Source organism: Cherax quadricarinatus, chromosome 20 (genome assembly GCF_038502225.1).
Source record: "Cherax quadricarinatus isolate ZL_2023a chromosome 20, ASM3850222v1, whole genome shotgun sequence".
Taxonomy (NCBI): domain Eukaryota; kingdom Metazoa; phylum Arthropoda; class Malacostraca; order Decapoda; family Parastacidae; genus Cherax; species Cherax quadricarinatus.
This window is the reverse complement of record NC_091311.1, coordinates 48,887,863-48,915,108: the sequence shown is the minus strand read 5'-3', so window position 1 is coordinate 48,915,108 and position 27,246 is coordinate 48,887,863. Positions and strand designations below refer to the sequence as shown.

The 27,246-nt window shown below is 41.4% G+C and overlaps 1 protein-coding gene across 1 annotated transcript in view; it reads left to right on the top strand.

Annotated features, from left to right (window-relative positions):
* The window catches only part of mts (protein phosphatase 2 catalytic subunit mts), a 65,570-nt gene that overhangs the window by 13,278 nt on the left and 25,046 nt on the right, over positions 1-27,246 (top strand). The window contains exon 3 of the mRNA XM_070087080.1: positions 12,729-12,992. Within this exon, the coding sequence (XP_069943181.1) occupies positions 12,729-12,992 (264 nt within the window). The remainder of the gene's footprint in view (positions 1-12,728; positions 12,993-27,246) is intronic.

The window sequence follows — 27,246 nt, the reverse complement described above, 5'->3', positions numbered from 1 at the left end:
GTTAAGGAACTAGAAATCCATTCAAATTGAGGAAAATCCAAAATTATTATTTCATATGCAGAATACAAATAAACTTCCAGTATTCTTGCTCCTATGTGGAGGAGGTACATACACTGTACAGGTGTTAACAAAGAAAGAAGTGAAATCCCAAAAGAACAGTATTAGTCAGTATTTAGCATATACGTACATGTACTGGGCTTATTAGTTTTCAGTGGATTGTTGCACAACCTTGATGAGGTAGAAGCAAGGAAGTTATGCCAATGAGAATATAAAGCAAAACGATAAAGTTCTGCAGACTAGGTGAATATTGGTATTTATTGAGACAAAAGAAGGCAAAATATTGTTTGGTGGAATACTGGGGCATTTGGGAACATTTTGAACTTCTTAGTGAGTGTTGTTAACCAAAAATGGGGATCAAATTAGAAAAAGTAACGAAGGGAGGAGAGTTCAAAAGAGCTACTTGCAACTTGAGTTGAATGCAGAGCAAACTAATATCAGTTAAATGTGAGGTGGGTGGAGGCGCAGAAACAGGCCTTCTTTCTCTCATGAGGCAGTCAGATATCTGTTAAGTGTTCGGCACATATAAAGACCCCAGTATAGGTCAGTGTAAGGAAAGTGTACTTTTGAAAGTCCTATGAGAGTTGTGTGTCCATTGAGTAATGAAATAGGTTGAAGAGAACAGCAGTGAAATATAGTGAGGATCTGGTATAGGCCTTATTCTCTTAGCCTCACCCATCTACCTACCTGGGTAAGAAATATTCATTTACCCTTCATCCTTTGTTCTATAGTTTGTTCATCAGCTTGAAGCTACCACTTACGTTGTCTGCACGAACTCTGGATTATTTACCCTTTATTTGTTATCATGGCCCTTAAGTGCACAGTAAACAGGCAGTTTTTCTGAAATTCAAACAAGATGTGAAAAAAGCTGGAGTTAGAACTAGTGCATTGGCACATGAGTATAGTTTTCACAATAACCATCTCTACTATTATCAAGGAGTTAAAAAAAAGTAAATATTAAAGTGGCTGACTAAGCTAGTGGAAAAAAGGCTGAGAAATTATCATTGAGATGGAAAGGCATTATTGTTGATAAGAGAGAAATGGATGAAGGGAGATACAGTACCTGCAAGTTATGTCTGAACCTGCAAGCCCAAGGTAAAATAAAAGTTGCACATCCAAGGTCCTGGAACAAATTACCATAAAACCATGTATTTTGGAGTTTGAGTCATGATACTTTTGATATATAACTACTGGAATAGATTAGTATAGGTCAGCAATAAGTAATCCGGCACGAATTTCGGCTGGCATAATTTAAAATTTCTGGGATCACCACGCCAACCTGCTGCTACTGTTTGGTTTACCTGGAGAGAGTTTCGGGGGTCAACGCCCCCGCGGCCCGGTCTGGTGATGCCACTTGCTGCATAAGTCATTCCAATTTCTTTTTCTCCATTTATTGTTATAACCTGCTCAATTTTAGCCCTACCCATGATTCCAGTGAATAAAAGAAATTATTCTCGTGTGAAGCACTTACACCATACATTTTCCATAAAAGATAAGGTGGCTTTGAAGCCACTGTCGGTCGCCATGAGCTCAGCTCACTCAGCTAAGCTGTGACCTGCAAATTTGGGCCTACTTATGAGAAAATTAAGTCTGTGTTGTAAGTGTGCACTATATATAAAAAAAAATCCAGCAGTACGCAGTGCATAATGAGAAAAAAAGCCTAAGATGTTGGTGTAAAAGTGTGACTGCGGTGTATTTTCGTATGGTTTTATGGTTGTATTTTCGTTTTTTTAGTCTCATTTGATACAATGGAATATATATTACAGATATAGATATGATTTTGATTGGTTTCACGATGGAATGTACCTTGAAATTGAGCTCAAAATAGCGGAAATGTTTAATTTTTGCCAATATTCAAGTAAATAAATGACATCACTGCCCAATACATGTCCAGCTGGCCGTATTGGGCAGCTGGACACGTATATGCAGTCACAAATGGGTTGACATTATTGATTCAATTACAGTAGGGCCCCACTTACACGGCAGGTTAGGTTCCAGGCTACTGCTGCAAAACAGACATCGCCAGACAGCAGAACACCATTTTTTCCACTTGTAAATGCATATAAATGCCAGATAGCAAGTCTATACTAACATATATTAAGTTAGTAATAGAACTAGGTATTAAAAAACAATAAAAAGCAAAATACACGCAGTACACTCATTGCAGCCTCTCCTCACTTAACAACGGAGTTAGGGGCCTAAGACCCCCATCGGTAAATGAATTCTTCGCTAATCGAGGAATTGCCCCTTATTTACACTTCAAAAGTGTCGCCTCCCAAAATTAAAACATTCAGTTTTGTTTGCCGAGAAATTCTTTTCAATCTGTTTTTTTTTTTTTGTTTTTTTTATCCCTCCCTGCCCTCCACCCTTCAATACCTCTCTATATAATGTCAGTTTTTATTAATTTGGGTGTCTTTATTATGCTTCTATGTTATTTATGTTATACCTATTATTCTGGAATAAATATGATAGATAACCTTTATTGATAGTAACAGTATAATTCTACAATATTTTATAGTGCCAAGAGGCACACCCTTCCATGAGTCATGGACAGTCATGAGTTATTGAGACTGTTCCTTCTCCCTCTGCTATAGCTCTGCCCACTTTGTAATGATGCCAAATGGTAAATTAAATAAGAAAGAAAAAAATAAAAATGAAACTCCAACTTGATAACTTTATTTTAATTTGTAAATTCTTATATATTACAGAAAGCAATAAAAAAGTAAAATGCAAATACGAGGTAAGGTTACAGAAAAATAGCTTAAAGAATCTGGCAACATTTTGGTAAAAGGACCATCTTTGTACCATGTTTCTACAAAGAATTATAGTCATTTTACAAAATTATTTTTATGACACGATGAGTAATATGTACATCTGAACATGTAATGAATTTTTCAGAATTCCCTCCCCCCCCCCCACCCTCCCATTTTTCTTTTTTTTTTTAATTATTTATTTTTGTCTAATACATTAAATTTGCCATCTAATATTGTTACAAAGTGGGAGGAGCTAAATGAGAGAGGGAGAGGCCAGCAGGAGCATTCAGTATCTGGTTTGTCTTCATGGGCATTGGATGTTAGCAGTAGCACTAATAAAATGTTGTGTAATTATGCTAATATTAGTAATAAAGGTTATCACATTTACTTCAAATTGATATCAGAAACATGATAAATACCCTAGAACTGTAATAAAGATGCTGAAATGAATAATATATGCCGTTTTATGTGAATGGGGTAGACGTTGGAGGCTACTGGGGATAAGATCAAAAGATAGATTCGTTTTCTCATCTGTACCTCTGGTCTATAATGAAAGAAAATGGTGTTTACATCAGGGCAAACACTCCTAGATCACTATTGTCATAAGAAAAACCACAAAAATAGTGTTTATAATTATTATTATTATAATACAGCCTCTCGCTTAATGACGGAGTTCCGTTCCTAAGACCACGTTGGTAAACGAATTCATGGCTAAGTGAGGAGCATACTATAATGGTAGTGGGTTGGTATCAACCATCTTTGATATTGTTTTAATGTCATCTTTGCACCATTTATAATATTTCTGGTATATTTTTTAATGTTTATACAGCAATGTAGTATACACCTACCATCCGACTTACGACCGAGTTCGGTTCCGAGAAACCGGTCGTAAGTCGAAATGGACATAAGTCGAACTTTACTACTGAATACAGTGGTCCCTCAATAATCGTCCGTAATCCGTTCCTGGAAGTGGGACTATTATCGAAATGGACGATTTACGAATCAATTTTCCCCATAAGAAATAATGTAAATTCAATTAATCCGTTCCTGACACCCAGAAGTATTAAAGCAAAAAATTTTTTTACATGAAATATAGATGTAGTACATAAACAATACAGTGGCATATGATGAATTAAACATTAACAGAATAACACGTACCTTTATTGGCGATTCTTCTTTGTGTATGGAAGACTGGAGAAGGAGACTGATTGGATGAATTACTGTTTGGAAGGGGAATCCCCTTCCATCAACACCTTGGGTACCAATTGCTTTTCTGGGGTTACTTCTCTTCTCTGTTTCTTAATGCCACTAGGACCACCTTGAGAGTCACTGGAGTCCTGTCTCGCAAAAAAACTGTCCAGTGAGCTCTGTTTCTGGCGTCTCTTTAAAATTTCCCTAAAATGGGCCAAGACTCTGTCACTGTACAAGTTGCTGATATGGCTTGCAACATCCTTCTCTGGGTGATGTTTCTCCATAAATCTTTCCATCCTACCCCACATTTCAAAAATCTCCTTAATTTCTGAAGAAGGCACCTTCCTCCATCTCTCTTCCTTCTCCTCTGCAGCAAGATTCAGAGCTGCCATCTGTTGCTGTTCCTGCTGAAGCTCTTGCAGCTCCTCAGTGGTTAGCTCTTTGTGGTCCTCTACCAACTCTTCCACATCCTCCAAACTCACATCCAACCCCATGGAAGTCACCAGTGCCACAATGGATTTAACAACTGACATAGGCTCATCAGGGTCAGCCCCAAACCCTTCAAAATCCCTCTTGTGGACACAATCTGGCCACAATTTTCTCCAAGCAGAGTTCAAAGTCCTGGTAGTCACTCCCTCCCAAGCCTTACCTATAAGGCTTACACAATGGAGAATACTGAAATGTTCTTTCCAAAAATCTCGTAGGGTCAAGTGAGTGTCTGAGGTCACATTCAAGCACCTTTCAAACATTGCTTTGGTGTAGAGTTTTTTAAAGTTTGCAATGACCTGCTGGTCCATGGGTTGGAGGAGAGGAGTGGTATTCGGGGGCAAGAACTTTACTGTGATGAACCCAAACTCCTTCAGAATTAGGTCATCCAAGTTTGGAGGATGAGCAGGTGCATTGTCCATTACTAGGAGGCACTTGAGATCCAATTTCTTTTCCAGGAGGTAATTCTTCACACTAGGGCCAAACACTTCGTTGAACCACTCTACAAAAATTTCCCTCGTGACCCATGCCTTACTATTAGATTTCCAAAACACGCACAATTTACTCTTTATAACATTGTTTTTCTTGAACACTCTGGGATTTTCAGAATGGTACACTAGTAACGGCTTCACTTTGAAATCCCCACTAGCATTAGCACAGAACATTAGCGTCAGCCTGTCTTTCATAGGCTTGTGTCCTGGCATTGCCTTTTCCTCTTGTGTAATGAAGGTCCTCTTTGGCATTTTCTTCCAAAAGAGGCCTGTTTCGTCACAATTGAACACTTGTTCAGGTTTCAGTCCTTCACTGTTTATGTACTCCTGGAATTCATGCACATATTTTTCAGCCGCCTTGTGGTCCAAACTGGCAGCCTCACCATGCCTTACCACACTGTGTATGCCAGTACGCTTCTTAAATCTCTCAAACCAGCCTTTGCTAGCCTTAAATTCACTCACATCATCACTAGTTGCAGGCAATTTCTTTACCAAATCGTCATGCAACTGCCTAGCCTTTTCACAAATAAGCGACGTCATAAGACTGTCTCCTGCTAATTGTTTCTCATTTATCCACACCAATAATAACTTCTCAACATCTTCGAGTACTGGTGATCTCATTTTTGTCAGCATATTTACCCCCTTTGCAACAACAGCATCCTTGATTTCCTTTTTCTTGGCTATGATGGAAGATATGGTTGTACGGGATTTGTTATACATCCTGGCCAGTTCGCCCACACGTACGCCACTATCATATTGTTCAATGATGTTTTTCTTAAATTCAATCGTATTTCTCACCTTCTTTACCAAAGGCTTGGCACTAGGAGCTTTCTTTGGAGCCATGGTAGCTTATTTAGCACTTAAATAACTTGCAAGCACTAAAATAAATGAAATATGAAATATTTCACTGGAGCACGTGAGGGGACCGTCGCTCACTGGTAAACAATGGCACACTGGCTGGGAAGGAAAGGCTGAGGCGGCTCGAGGCTGCTCAGACCGTGCATACGCGTCTGGGATGAAGGACTATTAGCGAGTTACCGGACCATTTCCGAGCCAATATTTTGACGAAAAAACAGGACTATTTCCGAAATGGACGACTTTCAGGCCGGACGATTATTGAGGGACCACTGTATCAACATCACATTTTTGTAATGACTTTATTTTATTGTTTTATTTTGGTATTTCATGTTTTACTTTACTTTTTATGTTGTTTGTACTGTATTTTATACTGTAAGGTTTAGGATAAACACTGTGTACAACACAAATAGTTGCTTATTTCCCAGAAATTTGGCATAAAAAACAGTCGTAAGTCGAGTCGTCGTAAGTTGAGCAGGTCGTAAGTCGGATGGTAGGTGTATATTGTAATAAACAGAATAGAGGAAATGAGCTCTGATACACATTATTTAGGTATGCAGACTGGTCAGAAAGCCCGTCGTAAGTCCGAGTTGTTGGTAAAATAGTACATCAGTAAGTGAGGAGAGGCTGAAATAATTTATAATACATACAGTAGACCCTCGTTTTTTTGTAATTAATCCATTCCAGAGTGTGAGACTAATGGCAAAATTGACGATTTGTGAAACTATTTTCCCTGTAAGAAATAATGTACAGTGGACCCTCAACCAATGGCTTTAACCCTTTCAGGGTCCAGAGGCCAAATTTTAACCCTTTCAGGGTCCAAGGCCAAAATCTGGAGTCACGCACCAGTCTCCAAGAAATTTTGAAAAAAAAAAAAAATTATTTTTTCTTACAGAATTAAAGAGCATATTTTTGTGAAGGTAATAAAACAAAAAAAAATAGAATCTGATCAGTACTTACCGAGATACAGTGCCAAGAAGTTTGTAGAAAATGATGTGGTGGCGGCAACATCGACGAATTCCACATACGCGTATTATATTATTTTGTTGTTTTAGTTGTTTTTTCTTTTCTTTTCCAATTTTTTTCTATTCCTACTAACTTTTGGGGCCTGAGAGACCAATACTGTATATAATTGATATATATATACTCACTGTATTGAACACAATAACCGCACTAAAGTTATTATCATATTATTGTTTACCACTGTTATTATTACAATAAACATGCACAAATATTGTATAATACTAATGTTCTATCATATATTTACATATTTACAATCACTGGACATGGTTTTAGAACTGCTGGAGCTTGTGGAACTCCTTGAAACAAGGCACCATGCACAGAGGCACCTTACATTCCTCGCACATAAACCGAGTGTCTTTGCGTCTTTGTTGCCGTCGTTTTGTTTGCGCACAGACAATGCATCTCTTCTGAGCAAATTTCTTTTGAGTTGAAGGAAGCTGTATTATGAAATGATCACCTTCTCTCCTCAAACGCTTGGGTATATTGTGATGAATTCGAGGACCATGTTGTATTGCAGGTGTTGTTACCTGGTACTTCATTATGAGTTGTCTGACAACAGACAAACAAAATTCACCATACGGTGGTCTGTTACCAGTCTTTATTTGGTACATATTATATGCATTCAGCATTGAAATGTCCATGAGATGGAAGAAAAGTTTCATGTACCACTTGTAACTCTTACGAACACAGTCAACAAAACCAATCTGCATGTCACACTTGTCAACCAAGCGCATGTTTTGTGTATAATCAATCACTGTCACTGGTTTTCGAATACGTTCATTAGTCACTCGATCAACTTTGCCACTGTCTTGCATTTCATTACGGTGAATGGTTGTCAACAATGTGACATCTCGTTTGTCATGCCACCGTAATGCCATGATGTCATTGGCAGTAAACACCTGCACGTCATCACCACGAACACCTGCGTTGAGCCTGGGCATATGTTTACGATTAGAACGCACTGTGCCACACACATCTGTCTTGTTCACTCGCATGAAATCACTGAGTAATGGGCTTGTGTACCAGTTATCGGTATATAATGTATGGCCCTTACCAAGATAAGGTGCCATCATGTTTCTCACTACGTCACCTGATATACCCAATAACATCTTGGTATCTTTCAATGTTTTACTACCCGTGTATACAACAATATCCAACACCAGGCCACTGTCACAATCAGAGTACAAACAATTTTATACCAAAGCGGTTCCTCTTGCTCGGTATATACTGCTTGAATGACAGTCTACCTTTGAACAAAATCGAAGACTCGTCAATTACAAGATTCTTGAATGGATAAAAGTATATCCTGAACTTTTGTTTGAGATACATGAAAACATTTCTAATCTTGTATAACCTGTCACTTCTGTCAGGGCTGGTTTTGTCAGAGAAGTGCAACATACGTAACAGTAAGATAAACCTGTTCACTGGTATTATTTCACTGAAGGATGGGGTACAAATTAGCCGATCTGTGGACCAGTATGCTTTTATATTATGCTTATAGACGTGAGGCATAAACATTATTGTTGCAAAAAGCAAATACATTTCTGCAACAGTCGTCTCTTTCCACCTGTGTAGTCTTGACTGTGGTGATAAGATCGTATTTGCCATGGTGTACTGAAAATACTTATTACTTTCCCTGACAATAATTTCCATCAATGGCTGGTCAAAGAATAATTCAAAGAATTCCAGTTCATTGGCCGTGGTTCCAAGGGGACAGGTAGGTAGAATTCCACTTTGAGAGTCATCAAAGTGGTGAGGGCTGGGAACAAAATTGGGATTTTGCTGCCAATCCCAGATACGGTTTGCTGGTGGATACTGGACATCATAGGCTGGTTGTACGGGTGGTTGTGGTGGGCTGGTGGGTGACGCTCCGCTTTGTCCTTGAACTGACGAGTCAGCAGTGTGGGTCCCCGCGTGGCACAGTGAGTCACGCATGGCGGTGCCACTACCACCACCAGCCCCACTAACACCATCCACTGATGCCTGTGGCCCATCCATGCCAAGTGTAGCCACATCATCCTCACTATCACTACCTAAAACGGGTGTAGGGCCACGGGATGTACTCCGGGATGTACTCCGTCCCCTGGGCACAGCATAGGGTACACTACCCGAGCGCATGCGGCGGCGAACATACCGACGCTTCACTGGTGAATGTTTCCTCACTATCACTACTCGAATGATCGTCGAGCGCAATAAAATCACAATCCACGTCAGAATCATCGTCATTACTGAAGTCAGAGGCCAGGCCACAGGGAAATATTAGTTTTCTCTTACGTTTAGGAACACCCGACCGTGAGTCACGAGTGCCCACACCAGAGGTAGAAGGTCGAGGATCGTCGGGGTTTTCTGCACCATTATCGATAGCCTGGTCATTATTTTCGGTCACTAACTTATCAAAGCCGTAGAATTCGTCTTCATTTCCACTTCCATCAGTGTCAGAACTATCAGACAGGAAGAGGAGAGTCCCAATTTTCCGGGGAGTGAGAGCTGACTTGCGACGAGGCATGGTGAACAAGGGTGACTGAACCGGCGTTCCCACAATGCTATGCAGGCGCCTAGATTTTTTGTTTACGGCGCACACCCACGGCGCAGACCCATTCTCACATGTAGGCCTATGAGCGCTTTCGCGCTAAATTTGACGGCGCTAGAATTTTGGCATAGATCTACAGTTTGGACACTCACCGACCAGCCGTAGATCTATGGGACGGACCCTGAAAGGGTTAAAGTGTGCACAAGGGTCCAAGAATTTTCAAAAAATAATTTTGTTATTTTTTCTTATGAAATGGTAGAGAATCTTTTTCTGAAGGTAATAAAACAAAAACTATGAAATTTGATGGAAAATTTACGAAATTATGCTCTTGCGAATTTTGATGTGTTGGCGATATTTACGCATTGGCGATTTTGCCGACTTTGACTCCCATTTTAGGCCAATTACAGTATTCCAGTCAACCAAATTCTTAGCTATTTCACTAATATTACTTCTATTCTATCGATTGAGCACAAGAAATAGCCAAGTCAACTGTTTCAACAACAAAATAAAGTGACCGGAAATTGATAATTTGGCCAATTTAACGCAAAGTTCAAAATATTTCATTTTCAAAATAGGGTCCAGAATAAACAATGCAGGCATTCCTGGCACTAAACTAACATTTCCTCTGTTCATTAGTTATGCTTTCCGGCTTTACAAATGAATTCCATTTTTATTTTTTATTTACATAATGAATTTTAATTCAAATCAAAAAATAAAAGATTTACTGTTATGCAGTACTGTAATAATTGTATAAATAATATCACCACATTTGTGAATGTATGTTAGACCCACCACCTGTCATGTATTAAACTTGGTCATTGGTTTACTCTTGAACATCGGCAAAAATTTAACATTTCTGCTACTTTGAGCTCAGTTTCAAGCCATTTCCAGTACTAAAACCAATCAAAATCATTTCTATTTCTGTAGTATATCTTCCATTCTATCAAATGAGACCAAGAAATTGCAAGTACAACTATAAAAAACATACAAAAAAAAACACTGCAAAGCTGCTGTTTTAATCGAAAATTACGGTCTCGGTTTTTTCTCTCTTCTTATGCACTGTGTACTGCAGGATTTGTTTTATGTGGTGCACACATACCACATAGATACATTTTCTCTTATCCAGGCCCAAATTTACCGCTCACAGCTTATCATAGTGAGCTGAGCTCATGGCGTAGATCTACAGTTTGGACCCTGAACGTAAAGCTGTAGATCTACGGCACGGACCCTGAAAGGGTTAATCCGCTCCAGAGAGCTAGCTTTTAGTCGAATTAGCTGTTAGTCGAATTAATTTTCCTCACAAGAAATAATGGAAATCCAATTAATCCGTTCCAGACACCCAAAAGTATGAAAAAAAAAATTTTACCACTTGAAATATACATTTTCCTACACACAAAAAAGAAGATCCTGAAGACGTGACTAATGAGCAGAGAAAATTTATTTTTGTGCCAGGAATGTCTGCATTGTTTATTCAGGATTCTGTTTTGAAATTGGTATCTCTTGAAATTTGTATGAAATTGGCCAAATTACCGATTCCTGACCACTTTATTGGGTAGTTGAAATAGGTAAATGGGCAGTTTCTTGTACTCATTCGACAGAATAGAAGGAATACTAGCGAAATAGCCAAATTTGGGAAACTGAAACAATGTAATGAGCCAAAAATAGGACCTAAAGTGGGTGAAATCGCTGATATGTAAATATTGCCATTGCCTTAAGTGTGTTCTACCCTAACCACTCTGTAATCCGGCATGCTACAGGTCCCGATGATGCCGGATTCATGATGGTCAACTTGTATCTTAACTCGATGGACAACTGTACAGCGGAACCTCTACTTATGAGTTTAATCCATTCCATGATCTTGCTCAAAGCTGTATTTGATCATTTGCAGTAAATTTTCCTCATTTAAATTAATTGAAATGGAATTAACTCGTTCCATTGGAATTCCAGGCACGAGAAAATACTTAATTTCCCTAATATCAACTCTACAGCTTATTTATCTATCACAATTCATGTAGCATGACATAATAAACAATATTAATAACATAGAAACATGATATATACACTAGAATGAATAAAATGCATGTCATTAGGTATGTGGCTAGTGGTAGTGACAGCAGCCATTGTTGGGGTTTATAGAGCCACCACAGCGGCCATTCCTCCTCCTGATTAAATGTGTAGAGAACCTAGGATAACCCAAAAAAGTCAGTGAAGTGCTACTCTTAATGCTTCACTTAATTGCTACACTCTTTATGCTACACTTTGCCACTGCTGCTTCATATTGTCTGCCAATGCTACCTCATGATGTCTGCCACTGCTGCTTCATGTTGTCTGCCACTGCTACCTCATGATGTCTACCACTGATGTCACCAAAGAATTGAATATTTCTGCTATTTTGAGTTCAATTTCAAGGTACTTTTCATCGTGAAACCAATTAAAATCGTATTTATATTTGTAGTATGTCTTCCATTTTATCACACGAGACCAAATAAAACGAGAATACAACCATAAAAACCATACGAAAATATACCGCCAAGGGGAGGCTAATGGCTGAGAAGTGAACTCCGTTATTTATGGTCCGATTTCTTTCATTTTTGGTGTACGTTAAGAAGCATCTTTTCATCATACATTGCCCAAGTTTCAATAAGATAGTCCAACAAACAACTGAGACCAAATTCCCTAGATCAAGAGTAAGAGCCCCCTCACCAGTGTCAATTAACCTCCCTTGAGACCCGCTTGCATCTGGAAATTTTGCTCGCGTCTGGAAGCAAACAATCGACCGAGCAGCTGCATGTATCTGGAAAAACTCGCACGTGGATGCACTCGTAAGTAGAGGTTCCACTGTACTTTTTTCCATTTTTGAGGCATATACATATACTGTACATGCATTTTATTGTTAAAATTAGATTTTTACAAGATTATAAATGGGATGAAACTACTGATGCGGGAATGAATGAGGCTCATTAGATAGGCGAGGTAATGTCATACAATAGGTGAGTAGAACGGTGTAATGACAAAATAATTTTTCTGTCTTGAAGTGTAACTAGAAGTAGATTCATAGACTTAAGAGATGTAAGTACAGAAAACTCGCCACTTAACTACCTTCAGAAATTTGGAACAAATTCTTCTGGATCAGTAGATTTAAAAAATGGACAAAGTCCTTTGGTTGTAGGAGTGCTTGTTATAATCAGTAAAATAATATTTTCTCTATCCACCATAGTTGCCATTATTGGCCACCTGCTTCCCCAATTTATCTTAAAAAGAGGGTTTACTGTAATGTAGTTTTTGTTCATCAAAGTTAATTTTGCATAATGAATGAACTGGACTTATAAAATTCTTTTTCAGGTACGGTTTCGTGAGCGAATAACTATTCTCCGTGGCAACCATGAATCTCGACAGATCACTCAAGTATATGGTTTTTACGATGAATGTTTGCGCAAATATGGAAATGCAAATGTTTGGAAGTACTTTACAGATTTATTTGACTACCTTCCTTTAACTGCGTTAGTAGACAGTCAAATATTTTGCTTGCATGGTGGACTTTCACCATCCATAGATACACTTGATCACATTAGAGCACTTGATCGGTTACAGGAAGTGCCTCATGAGGTAAGTTTGAAGTAATGTGTTTTACCTAAAAAAATATCTTTAGCATTAACAACTAAATTTCATTGAAAAATGTGTAGGGAAAATTAGATTTTTCATGAATAATACCGGGTTATATTTTAGCAACATGTACAAATAACCAATGTGAAAGTGTTATTACGTATTTATGAAACTAATGTATATATGCAGTACAGCCTCTCCTCACTTAGCGACGGAGTTCTGTTCCTAAGACCACATCGGTAATCAAATTCATTGCTAAGCAAGGAGCATATTATAATGGCAGTGGGTTTGTAAACCATACCCCCGGCCGGGATTGAACCCGCGGTCATAGTCTCAATCCCGGCCGGGGGTATGGTTTATTTGCAATCGTGTCATTACGATTTCTTGAGTCGTGAGGCAGTGGGTTTGTGTTGACCATCTTCGATATTGTTTTAATGTCACCTTAGCACCATTTATAACATGTTTATATTTTTATATGTTTATACAGTAGTGTACTGTATATTGTAATAAAGGAAATCAGCTCTTAAGGCGTCGTATGCTCAAAAATATTCGACGTCTTTATTTATGAACCGATTACATTCATTTTTGGTGTACTATTAGAAGCTTATATCGAGTATCCTGTGCTGAAGTTTCAAAAATATCGGCCAAAAAGGAAATGAAATATGCAAAATTTACGAAAAATTACATTTGGCAGGGGACCTGGAGTCAGTGGTACTTGGAAAAGTGGTTTTGACACTTGCTGCTGATAGAACACTTCTAATTCCATCATTTTTCAGGTACCAGTTATATAGTAAATCTTATCTTCATGCTAAAACCTCTTCAAGGGGGGCTCCTTGGCGTGGTGAAGAGGCTCTTGGTCTGAGGAATTAGCCCTGTCGGTCTTCTTCCTCAGACCGAACCTAATTACCCCCCATTCTCCCCTCCCCTATCCCATCCTCCCCATCCTCCCCTTTTTCCATTCCTCCTCCTCCTCCTCACCCCTCCCTTTTGCCCTTCCTCTTTTTAGCCTTCGTGATTTCTCCCACAGGCGCGCTAGTTCCTAGGTAGGGGAAAGGACACCGGGGTCCATCCCATTCCGTTGAGGTTTCTTGGCGGTGGCGTAGTTTGCCGTGGAATCTGGATTGCCTAGGGATGTCCCGATCCCTCTCCGGTATCCCGGAGTAGCTTTGGGTGTCTTTTGGGCGACGGGTGTATCTCTGGAAGCCACCTTTCGGATTCCGGGGGTGGTGGCTGAAGGAGGTATGCTTTGTGGCGGATATCCGGCCGCCCTCTCTTTTGTCCACCGAGGTAGCTCGGCAGATGTGAGGTTGCTATCCCAGATTGCTGGTTTACTGGCATGAAGGGTAGGGTATGGCACGGGTTCCATGCTGCATCTGCGCTACTAGCGGTGTCGAGTCCTCTTGGGCGCGGAGGGAGATTTCTGGCCCTTTCATTCCTCCTAGGAACTATCCCTCCCCGGTCCCCCCTTTTTTTTTCTTTTTTTTGTTTTTATTTTCTTTTCTTCTTTCTTTTTTTTTCTTAAAAACAAAAAGAAAGAAGTAACCTAACCATGGCAGCCCTAGTCCATGAACCTAGTACCCCCGGGCCCCTTCTTGATACCGCACCCCGTTCTGACCCCGCCTCGTCTTTGGACCACTCTTCAGACATTCCTCATGCCTCTGTACCTATTGCCGGTGCTGTTTCCTCACCCGCTTCAGGTACTGAGGCCTCGACTGACTCCTTCGATTTATCAGACCTTCGCTCTCCTCTGACTATGCTTCCGGCCTCTCCCTCTACGGTGCGGCAATTTTCAAATCGCCGACCCGTTCCACGTCGGACCAACTCTGGTCCCACGCCTAAACGTCAACGACAATTACCTGCTGATGATACTTCTCCACCTTCACCTTCTCGTTCTTCTCAGAAACGATCGACACGTCCTTCACTACCTTTCCACGCTCAGTTTCAGACTGAACAGTGGACTAAATTCTTCACTTTACGACCAACTTCCTCTACTGCCTATCTTTCTGACCATAGTATTGGCAAGGCACTCCTACGCCATGTTGGTAAAGATATTTCTTTTCATGCTCTTAAGAGCGGTACGCGCATCATTACCGTACAGAATGCTACCCAGGCTCGTGAGCTCTCTCGTCTTTCCCATATAGATACTGTTCCTGTCACCCTTGAAAAACATCATTCCCTCAATTCTTGTAGTGGTACCGTTATTCTGCCCCATACCATAGTTCAACAAAATTTCCAGACATGTGGCACCGACATTCTAGAACAGCTGGAACTCCAAGATCTCCCAATCCTCAAGGTAGACACTTACGTTCTTCCTGCCCGTGGGCGGAGACGATACCCTAGCAATGTGGCTCGTTTAACTTTTGACAGCCGAGAACTCCCATCCTCCGTTTATATAGCAGGACATCGGTTACAAGTTCGAAAGGTGATCCCTACACCACAACAGTGTAGAAATTGCTGGCGATTTGGCCATCCAGCGAAATATTGCAGATCTATCGCCGAATGCCCAGTCTGTGGTGCCGATGACCATTCTAATACGTCTTGCAATCGATCTCCCTCTTGCCTTAACTGTCATGAGGCTCACCCTTCGTACTCTCGCCGTTGTCAGGTCTATTTAAACGAGCGGGAAATCCGTTACCTCAAAGAGACAGAAGGTCTCCCTTATGCCATGGCAGTTTCTCATCTCCGCCTCCAAGGGAGACTCCCACGTGTTTCTTATTCCCGTGTTTCAAAACGTCCCCCCACTTCTGGTATCCCATCTTCTACACCCACCTCTGTGGTTACCTCTCCCATAATCACTCCTGTATCTAATCCTTTTGCTGTCCTCGGCTCAGACGTCCCTACTTCAACGCCTCAGTCTAATCTCGCTTCTTCGAGTTCTCTCTTACAAGCCTCAGTATCGACGAGACCTCGTACGACACCTCTTCCCAATCGTCCCTCTACTTCTCAAAAGTCAAAAAAAGGTCCGGTAACACCTCCTACCCATCTTCCACCTCCTCATTTTACCCTCCCTGTCTCTGTCCCTAGTTCTTCCCCTCTCACTGGCTCAGTTACAAGTGCAGAGGTTCACCCTCCTCCTCGTAATGTACCTTCCTCCCCTGTTCCCTCCCAAGTTTCTTCCTCTTCTGCCACCTCCCAGGTTCCTGTCTCTTCTGTCCCCTGCCACGCTTCTCCAGTTCCCTCCACCCTTTCGCCCCCCCCTACCTTGGTACAGTCCAATACAGTTCCAATCTTTACTCATCCTCCCCCTACCATTCCCAATATTGTCTCCCATACGACATCTCTGAATTCCGAAACACTTGAAGCAATCTCTGAATATATTGCAGAGACCAAACCATCAATGGACACTGATCCACCTTCCGCTCTTTCTCTCTCCTCTGCTCCATCTGCGCAACTCCTTTCTTCACAGCGCACCGTTCCTTCGCTGCTTGAACATTTTCCACTGCCTCCGCATGTGGACTTTTCTAACCCTTCTAGTCCGTAGGAACCCTTACCTGCGGATTTCAAGTATCTTTATCATTGCCAATCATGGCCTTTTTACAGTGGAATATACGCGGCCTCAGGGGTAATCGGGGTGAGCTTCAGATGTTACTCTCCCAGTTTGCCCCTGTTGGTGTTTGCTTACAGGAACCAAAATTACACTCTGCTGTTATTTCTCACATCTCAGGCTATAATTTATTGTATTCTTCAGATCCTTTTCCTGATGGGACCTTTAATGAAAGTGCCCTTCTTCTCCGCACTGATATTCCGTACCATCAGCTATTTATTCATACTTCGCTGCATTACACAGCAGCCCGTATCCACTTACATAGGTGGTATACGCTCTGTTCTTTATATCTCTCTCCTTCTCGGGCATTATCTATTCCGGATTTTGCCTTCCTTGTTTCGTCATTACCGCCACCGATTCTGTTACTTGGTGATTTTAATGCCCACCATTTCCTCTGGGGAGGGTCTCACTGTGATTCCCGTGGAATTCAGTTAGAGGCTTTTCTTGCCACCCACCCCCTCCATGTTTTAAATACAGGTACTCACACCCATTTTGATCCTCGGACTCATACTCTCTCTTGCATCGATCTCTCAGTTTGCTCTTCCTCCGCCGCATTAGACTTTACTTGGTCTGTTCTCCCGGACTTACATGACAGTGATCATTTCCCAATCATTCTTTCTTCCCCTTCATATTCGCCACCTCTTCGCACCCCACGCTGGCAATTTAATCGGGCAAATTGGAACCTTTACTCACACCTGACTGTTTTTAAAGAGGTTCCTTCTTCGTCCTCCATCGATGAGCTTTTACACCTCTTCTCGTCCTCCGTTTTCACCGCAGCTTCTCATTCTATACCCCAAACTTCGGGCAGGCATTCTCAGAAATGCGTGCCTTGGTGGTCTCCTGCTTGTGCTCGTGCAGTACGTTTGAAACGCGCTGCATGGGGCAGGTACCGGTACAATAGAACCACAGAGCGACTCCTTGATTTTAAACAGAAGCGTGCGATCGCTCGCCGTGTCATCCGTGACGCTAAACGCACTTGCTGGCGAGATTATGTCTCCACCATCACCTCTGCTTCCTCTATGAGTGCAGTCTGGAAAAAAGTACGAAAACTGAGTGGTAAATATTCTCCTGACCCGGCTCCTGTTCTGCGAGTTGCCGGTGTTGATATAGCAAACCCACTAGATGTTGCCAATGAAATTGGCAATCATCTGGTCCGTATTTCTCAGGGACTCCATCTATGCCCCTCATTTCTTTCCTCAAAGTCTGCCAGAGAGTTAGCACCCTTGGACTTTTCTTCTCTCAGAGAAGAACAGTATAATGTGCCTTTTACACTTCAAGAACTGGAGGCAACACTCTCAGCTTGTCGATCATCGGCAGCTGGGCCCGACGACATTCATATTCGTATGCTACAACATTTACATCAGTCAGCCCTTGCAGTCCTATTACGCCTTTACAATCTTATTTGGTCACAAGGAGTTCTTCCACAGCTGTGGAAATCCGCCATTGTTCTCCCTTTCCGCAAACCAGGCACTACGGGACATGAAACCTCCCACTATCGTCCCATTGCTCTTACCAGTGCAGTTTGCAAAGTAATGGAACGTCTAGTAAATAGACGTTTAGTGTGGTATTTAGAGACACACAACAGTCTCTCCACTCGTCAATATGGCTTTCGTAAGGGACGTTCTACCATAGACCCCTTACTGCGCTTGGATACGTATGTTCGTAATGCCTTTGCGAATAACCACTCAGTTATTGCCATATTTTTTGACCTTGAGAAGGCATATGACACAACTTGGAGGTATAATATTTTAGCCCAAGTCCACTCCTTAGGCCTTCGAGGCAATCTACCATCCTTCCTTAAGAACTTTTTAACTGACAGGCATTTCCGTGTTCGGGTTAATAATGTGCTCTCCCCGGACTTTGTCCAAGCTGAAGGTGTCCCCCAGGGATGTGTTCTGAGCACAACACTTTTTCTCCTTGCTATTAATGATTTGGCCTCTAGTCTTCCATCAAATATTTGGTCATCACTCTATGTTGATGACTTCGCTATTGCCTGTGCAGGCGCTGACTGTCACCTCCTTACAGTTTCTCTCCAGCATGCAGTCGACCGTGTTTCCAATTGGGCCACCACACATGGGTTTAAATTTTCCAGCACTAAAACCCACCAAATCACTTTCACTAGACGCTCTGTCATCTCTGATCATCCTTTGTACCTCTATGGCTCACGTATCCCTGAACGTGATACAGTCAAGTTTCTGGGCCTCCTCTTTGATCGTAGGTTATCCTGGAAACCTCACATTACCTCTCTGAAGGCAACTTGTCACAGCCGGCTGAACCTTCTTAAAACCCTTGCTCATCTTTCGTGGGGAGCTGATCGTCGAACCCTCCTTCACCTACATTCCACCCTTATTTTATCGAAACTTGATTATGGTGACCAGATCTATTCAGCGGCATCTCCTGCTACTCTCTCTAGCCTTAACCCCATTCATCACCAAGGATTACGTTTATGCCTTGGTGCTTTTCGCTCTTCCCCTGTCGAAAGCCTCTATGCAGAAGCGAACGTTCCATCCTTATCCGATCGCCGTGATGCCCATTGCCTGCGCTACTATGTACGCTCTCATGATCTCCGCAATCCTTCCATTTATAGAATGGTCACTGATATTAGTAGACATTCTTTATTTGTTCGCCGCCCCTGCTTACTCCGTCCCTTCTCTCTTCGCCTTCATTCGCTCTTGTCTTCTCTTCAACTACCACCTTTCTATGTACATGTAGCATCTCACTTTTCCCTACCCCCCTGGGAAGTTCCAGCTGTTCGAGTCTGTTCTTTCTCCCTCCCTTGCTCGAAAGCCCAACTGTCTACGGTCGCTTCCCGCTCTCTTTTTCTTGACCACTTTCACTCTCATTCTCATGCCATTGCTGTGTACACAGATGGCTCTAAGTCTTCTGACGGCGTAGGATTCGCAGCAGTGTTTCCGGACAGCGTCGTACAAGGGCATTTACTATCTTCAGCTAGTATTTTTACTGCTGAATTATATGCCATCCTTACAGCACTTATCCGTATTGCATCTATGCCTGTGTCATCATTTGTGGTTGTCTCAGACTCCCTTAGTGCTTTACAGGCTATACAAAAATTTGATACACCTCACCCCTTAGTCCTCCGTATCCAACTTTGGCTACGCCGCATCTTTACTAAGCATAAAGATATTGTTTTTTGTTGGGTCCCTGGTCATGTTGACGTACAGGGCAATGAACAGGCAGACACTGCTGCGCGGTCAGCAGTACATGACCTACCAGTTTCTTATAGAGGTATTCCATGTACGGACTATTTTGCTGTAATATCTTCCCACCTTCACACCCGTTGGCAACAACGTTGGTCTACTATGCTCGGCAACAAACTTCAGTCTATTAAACCGAGTATAGGTTACTGGCCGTCTTCTTATCACCAGTGTCGAGGTTGGGAGACTACTCTCTCCCGTCTTCGCATTGGCCATACTCGTCTTACTCATGGATATCTCATGGAGAGGCGTCTTGCTCCTCTCTGTGAGAATTGCCAAGCTCCATTATCAGTCAGCCACATTCTGTTGGACTGCCCACTTTATCAACGAGCACGCAGAATTTACCTCTGTCGTCGTCTTCGCCCCGCTGCTCTCTCTTTACCTTCCCTTCTCGCTGATGGACCCACCTTTCATCCGGACTCTCTCATTGACTTTTTGACAACGACTGACTTACTTCACAAATTCTGATACTTTCAGCCCTTTCTACTTGTATCTCTTGCTACCCTCTACCCCCGTACTATCCCCTGCCCCGCTGTTTTCTGTAACCTGCTGATCATCCCCCCTCCCTTCTGCCATCCAATTCCCTTGCTTCCTTCCCTACCCTGCAGCGCTGTATAGCCCTTGTGGCTTAGCGCTTCTTTTTGATTATAATAATAATAATACACTTTTTCCGTGACCTACGAGTGTTTATTACAGTTAACCATTGTAAATCCGTTTTCTCTCATCACTGATGAGAGAGGTCGGACCCTTTCTTCACCTTCAGGGGAAATATCGATAGAAATTTTTTCCTCGGGGCATTATATTATGCTATATATTATTTTTTAAGGTGTACTTTTTATGTTTATATGCTATTATTATATTGCATTATGTCATAATAGATCAATTGTGATAGATAAATAAGCCTTATAATTGATATTAGCGTGGGTATGGAATATTTTGTTGGCTGGAGGTGTCGGCCATTGTATGCAATATACCCAGGGTACCTGATTGGTTCCTTGATCATATTATCTCCGCCCACTCTGGCATGATCTCAGATGGTGAATTTGTATTATATTAGACATAAAGATATAAGAAAAGGATAAAAATAACACGGGGGAAAAAACATAAACAATGCCGCGTCAGCGCTTGTTACGCAATATGATGCGTCAGCACTGTCACCATGCCTGTTATAAATGGCTGTAATTCCTTTTAGAAACATCGTACAAGGATAATAATTATAACAGAGTGTAGCCAGAAAGTTCAGCTATTTTTTGGTAACAATAACTCAATTTTCATAATTTTTCGAGTTTTTTTTCTCTCCGCCCTCCGACCTATATACGACCCAGTGGACCCTCATTTTTCATAATCCATTACAGTGTTTGACTAATGGTGAAATTGACGATACGCGAAACCATTTTCCCCATAAGAAATAATGTAAATCCAGTTAATCCGTTCCAGACACCCAAAAGTATTAAAACAAAATTTTTTACATGAAATAGATGTACAGTGGTACCCTGAGTTACGAACTTATTTTGTTTCAGAAAACTGTTCTAGTGCCGATACCGAATGGATTTGTTCCCATAAGGAATAATGTAAGTTAGATTAGTTCGTTTCAGACTCCCAAAAATACGCTTACAAAAGCACTTAGAAAAATACACCTACGTAATTGTTGAAGTTGGGAGCTATTCGAAAAGCGAGGTACCACTGTACATACACAGAAAACAATGAGACATGAATGAAACAATAACAACATGACACTTACCTTTATTGAAGATTCTTATTAGTGTATGGAAGATGGGAGGAGGGGAGAGGATGGATTAATTACTGTTTGGAAGGGGAATCCCCTTTCATAAAGACTTCTGGTACCAAGTGCTTTTCCGAGGTTACTTTCTTTCTTTGTTTTTTAATACCATTAGGACCAGCTTGAGTCACTGCACATCTGTGGCACTAAATGTGTGTCCAGAGAGCTGTGTTTCTGGCATATCTTTAAAAAAATTTCTAAAATGAGACAAGACATTGTCATTGTACATGTTGCTGACACGGCTTGCAAGAGCTTTGTCAGGGTGATGTTCCTTCACAAATCTTTCCATCCTACTCCACACTCCACAAATCTCCTTAATCTCTGAAGGCACCTCCTTCCATCTCTCTCCTTCCTCTGAAGCAACATGCTGAGCTGCAGTCTGTTGCTGCTCCAGATGAAGCTCTTGCAGCTCTTCAGTGGTTAGCTCTTCAATGTGGTCGTCTACCAACTCTTCCACATTCTTTCCAAACACATCCAACCCCGTGGAATTCCCCAGTGCCACAATAGATTCCACAACTGGCATAGGGTCCTCAGGGTCAACCTCAAACCCTTCAAAATCTCCCTCTTGGACACAAAGTCCTGGAAGTCACTCCCTCCCAAGCCTTACCTATAAGGTTTATGCAATGGAGGATCCTGAAGTGATCTTTCCAAAACTCTCTTAAGGTTAATTGAGTGTCTGAGGTTGCATCAAAGCACCTATGAAACATTGCTTTGGTGTAGAGTTTTTTGAAGTTTGAAATGGTCTGCTGGTCCATGGGATGGATGAGCGGAGTGGTATTAGGGGGTAAGAACTTCACTGTGATGAAACGAAACCCTCCACCATTTGGTCATCCAAGTCTGGAGGATGAGCAGGTGCATTGTCCATTAACAGGAGGCACTTGAGTTCCAATTTATTTTTCAGGAGGTATTTCTTCACACTGAGGACAAACACTTCATTGAACCAATCAAGGAAAATTTCCCTTGTGACCCATGCCTTACTGTTACCCTTCCACATCACACAAATTACTCTTGGTGACACTGTTTTTGTTGAACACACTGGGATTTTCAGAGCAATACTCCAGTAAAGGCTTCACTTTGAAATCCCCGCTAGCATTACTACAGAACAAAAGAGTAAGCCTGTCTGTCATAGGCTTGTGTCCTGGTAGTGCCTTTCCCTCCTGTGTGATGTAGGTCCTCCTTGGCATTTTCTTTCAAAAGAGGCCTGATTCGTCACAATTGAACACTTGATGGGGTTTGAATTCTTCAGCCTCTATGTACCCCTTGAATTTACGCACACATTTTTCAGCCGCACATTCGTCAGAACTGGCAGCCTCACCATGCCTTACCACACTGTGTATGCCACAACACTTTTTAAATCTCTCAAACCAGCCTTTGCTGACCTTAAATTCACTAACATTAGCACTCGTTGCAGGCATTTTCTTTACGAGATTGGCATGCAACTGCCTTGCCTTTTCACAAATTATTGACTGCATAACACTATCTCCTGCTAATTGTTTCTCGTTGATCTGCACCAACAATAGCTTCTCAACATTTTAGAGTATTTGCGATCTCATTTTTGTGAGCATATTTACACCTTTCTTAACAGAAGCTTCCTTGATTTCCTTTTTCTTGGCCACAATGGAGGCGATAGTTGTATGGGTTTCTGATACATCCTGGCAAGTTCTGCCACGCACTCCACTTTCATACTTTTCAGTGTTGTCTTTCTTGAATTCTGTCATGTTTCTCACCTTTACCAAAGGCCTGGCACTAGGAACTTTCTTTGGGGGGGCCATGGTGGCTTATTTAGCAGTTGCAAGCACTAAAACGAATGGAATATTACAAGGTGTAATGTATGAACGCATGCAATTGTCCTCACTCGCTGATAAATAATGGCTCACTGGCTGTGACTGGTGTGTGGGGCCACTTGGGGTCATGCGTACGTGTCTGGGACGAATGACTATGTATTTGCGAGTCAATATTTTGACGAAAAAAGTTATGATTTGCAAAAATTACGACTCCGATGCTTACAAAAAATGAGGGTCTGTTGTACATTGTTTAGGTATGCATACTGGTCAGAGAGCCCATCGTAAGTCCGAGTTGTTGGTAAACGAGTCTGTCACAAAGTGAGGAGAGGCATTGGTATTTTTGTTTAATAAATGTATGGGAGAGGGGAAGGGAGGTAGGGATTGGCAAAGAGCATGTATAGTTCCTTTATATAAAGGGAAGGGGAACAGAAGAGATTGTAAAAATTATAGGGGGACTAAGTCTGCTGAGTATACCAGGTAAAGTGTATGATAGGGTTATTATTGAAAGAGGCGAGACAGAGAGTAGGATTTCAGATGAGCAAGGAGGCTTTAGAGTGGGTAGGGGATGTATACAGTAGATAAAGGTAGGGAAGTTTTCATTGCATTTATGGATTTAGAAAAGGCATACGATAGTGGATAGGGGAGCAATGTGGCAGATGTTGCAGGTATGTGGGATAGGTAGTAAGTTACTAAATGCTGTAAAGAGTTTTTATGAGGATAGTGAGGCTTAGGTTAGTGTGTGTAGAAGAGGAGGAGATTACTTCCTGGTAAAAGTAGGTCTTAGACAGGGATGTGTAATGTCACCATGGTTGTTTAATATATTTATAGATGGGGTTGTAAAAGAAGTAAATGCTAGGGTGTTCAGGAGAGGGGTGTGATTAAATTTGGGGGAATCAAATACAAAATGGGAGTTGACACAGTTACTTTTTGGTGATGATACTGTGCTTATGGGTGATTCTAAAAGAAAAATTGCAAAGGTTAGTGGACAAGTTTGGAAGGGTGTGTAAAGGTAGAAAGTTGAAAGTGAACATAGATAAGAGTAAGGTGATGAGGCAGAGGGGTTGATGTGGTTTGGTCCTTTAGAGAAAATGGATCAAAGTAGAATGACATGGAGAGCGTATAAATCTGTAAGGGAAGGAAGGCAGGGTAGGGGTCGTCCTCGAAAAGGTTGGAGGTGGGGGGGGGGGGGGTCTTCGACTTCCAGCAAGTGTGCACGAGTGTGTTAAATACAAGTGAATGCAGACGAATGGTTTTTGGGACCTGACGAGCTGTTGGAATATAAGCAGGGTAATATTTAGTGAGGGGATTCAGGGAAACCTGTTATTTTTATATAGCTGGACTTGAGTATTGGAAATGGGAAGTACCATGCCTGCACTTTAAAGGTGGGGTTTGGAATATTGGCAGTTTGGAGGGGTATGTTGTGTATCTTTATACGTATATGCTTCTAAACTGTTGTGTTCTGGGCACCTCTGCAAAAAGAGTGATTATGTACGAGTGAGGTGACAGTATTGAATGGTAATGAAAGTATTTTCTTTTTGGGGATTTTCTTTCTTTTTAGGTCACCCTGCCTCGGTGGGAGAAGGCCAACTTGTTAAATATAATTTTGTGTGTGTGTGTGTACACATACATACATATATACAGTAGGGCCCCACTTTACGGCATTCCGCTAATACAGTCATTTCAAATTATGACCTAAGCTTTCTATACGGCTCCCCCCACCTGACTTTCTAATACGGTCACCGCACCCCACCCTGTTCGTTTACATTCTTCATGAGCTCTGTAAGCACCATGTCTCTCCATTGTGTCTGGAAACTCCAAAATTTGAAGTGTTTTTAAAAGTTATTTCATATTTTATATATTTTTATTTTTTAACAAGTCAGCCGTCTCCCACCAAGGCAGGGTGACAAAAAAAGAAAGCAAATCTTTAAAAAGAAAATACTTTCATCATTCAACACTTTCACCTCACTCACACACAATCCCTGTTTTTGCAGAGGTGCTCAGAACACAACAGTGTTGAAGCATATACGTATAAAGAGACAACATATCCCTCCGAACTGCTAATATCCCGAAACCCCTCCTTTAGAGTGCAGGTACTTCGCATTTCCAGGACTCAAGTCCGGCTATATAAAAATAACCAGTTTCACTGAATCCCTTCACTAAATATTACCCTGCTCACACTCCAGCAGATTGTCAGGTCCCAAATACCATTTGTCTCCGTTCACTCCTATCAAACACGTTCATGCACGCCTGTTGGAAGTCCAAGCCCCTCGCCCACGAAACCTCCCTTACCCCTTCCAACCTTTTCGAGGACGACCCCTACCCCGCCTTCCTTCCCCTACAGATTTAAATGCTCTCCATGTCATTTTACTTTGATCCATTCTCTCTAAATGACCAAACCACCTAAACAACTCTTCAGCCCTCTGACTAATTCTTTTATTAACTCCACACCTCCTCCTAATTTCCACACTCCGAATTTTCTGCATAATATTTACACCACACATTGCCCTTAGACAAGACATCTCCACTGCCTCCAACCGTCTCCTCGCTGCTGCATTCACAACCCAAGCTTCACACCCATATAAGAGTGTTGGTACTACTATACTTTGATATATTACCTTCTTTGCCTCCATAGATAACATTTTTTGTCTCCACATATACTTCAATGCACCACTCACCTTTTTTCCCTCATCAATTCTATGAATAACCTCATCCTTCATAAATCCATCTGCCAACACGTCAACTCCCAAGTATCTGAAAACATTCACTTCTTCCATACTCCTCCTCCCCAATTTGATATCCAATTTTTCTTTATCTAAATCATTTGGTACCCTCATCACCTTACTCTTTTCTATGTTCACTTTCAACTTTCTACCTTTACACACACTCCCAAACTCATCCACTAAGCTTAGAATCTCCCATAAGCACAGTATCATCAGCAAAAAGTAACTATGTCAATTCTCATTTTGTGTTTGATTCCCCATAATATAATCCCACCCCTCTCCCAAACACCCTAGCATTTACTTCTTTTACAACCCCATCTATAAATACATTAAAGAACCATGGTGACATTACACATCCATGTCTAAGGCCTACTTTTACCAGGAAGTAGTCTCCCTCTCTTCTACACACCCTAACCTGAGCCTCACTATCCTCATAAAAACTCTTTACAGCATTTAGTAACTTGCCACCTATTCCATATACTACTTGCAACATCTGCCACATTGCTCCCCTATCCACTCTATCATATGCCTATATATTTTATATATATATATATATATTTTTTTTTTTTCTTCAACAAGTCGGTCGTCTCCCACCGAGGCAGGGTGACCCAAAAAAAAAGAAAGAAAATCCCCAAAAAGAAAATACTTTCATCATCATTCAACACTTTCACCACACACACACATTATCACTGCTTTTGCAGAGGTGCTCAGAATACAACAGTTTAGAAGCATATACGTATAGAGATACACAACATATCCCTCCAAACTGCCAATATCCCAAAACCCCTCCTTCAAAGTGCAGGCATTGTACTTCCCATTTCCAGGACTCGAGTCCGACTATTTTATATATATTTTATATATACTCTGATAATTATACTTAGGTATACCTGTACCTAAATAAACTTACACACTGTGCTGGCATGCAGGTACACGTTAAAATCAGTAAGAGTGTCTTATGTCTCGAGATGCCATATTAGTAATGATAATAATAATCATCGTGTGTGTGTTGTGCATTTGTCTCCATTCACTCCTATCAAACATGCTCATGCGTGCCTGCTGGAAGTCCAAGCCCATCACACACAAAACCTCCTTTACCCCCTCCCTCCACACATTTTCATTAATCCATGTATGATATTGTTTCAAAATTATATAATAATCATGATCCATAACATATAAAGATGATAAATACACTCCACAGTAGAATAAATAAACAT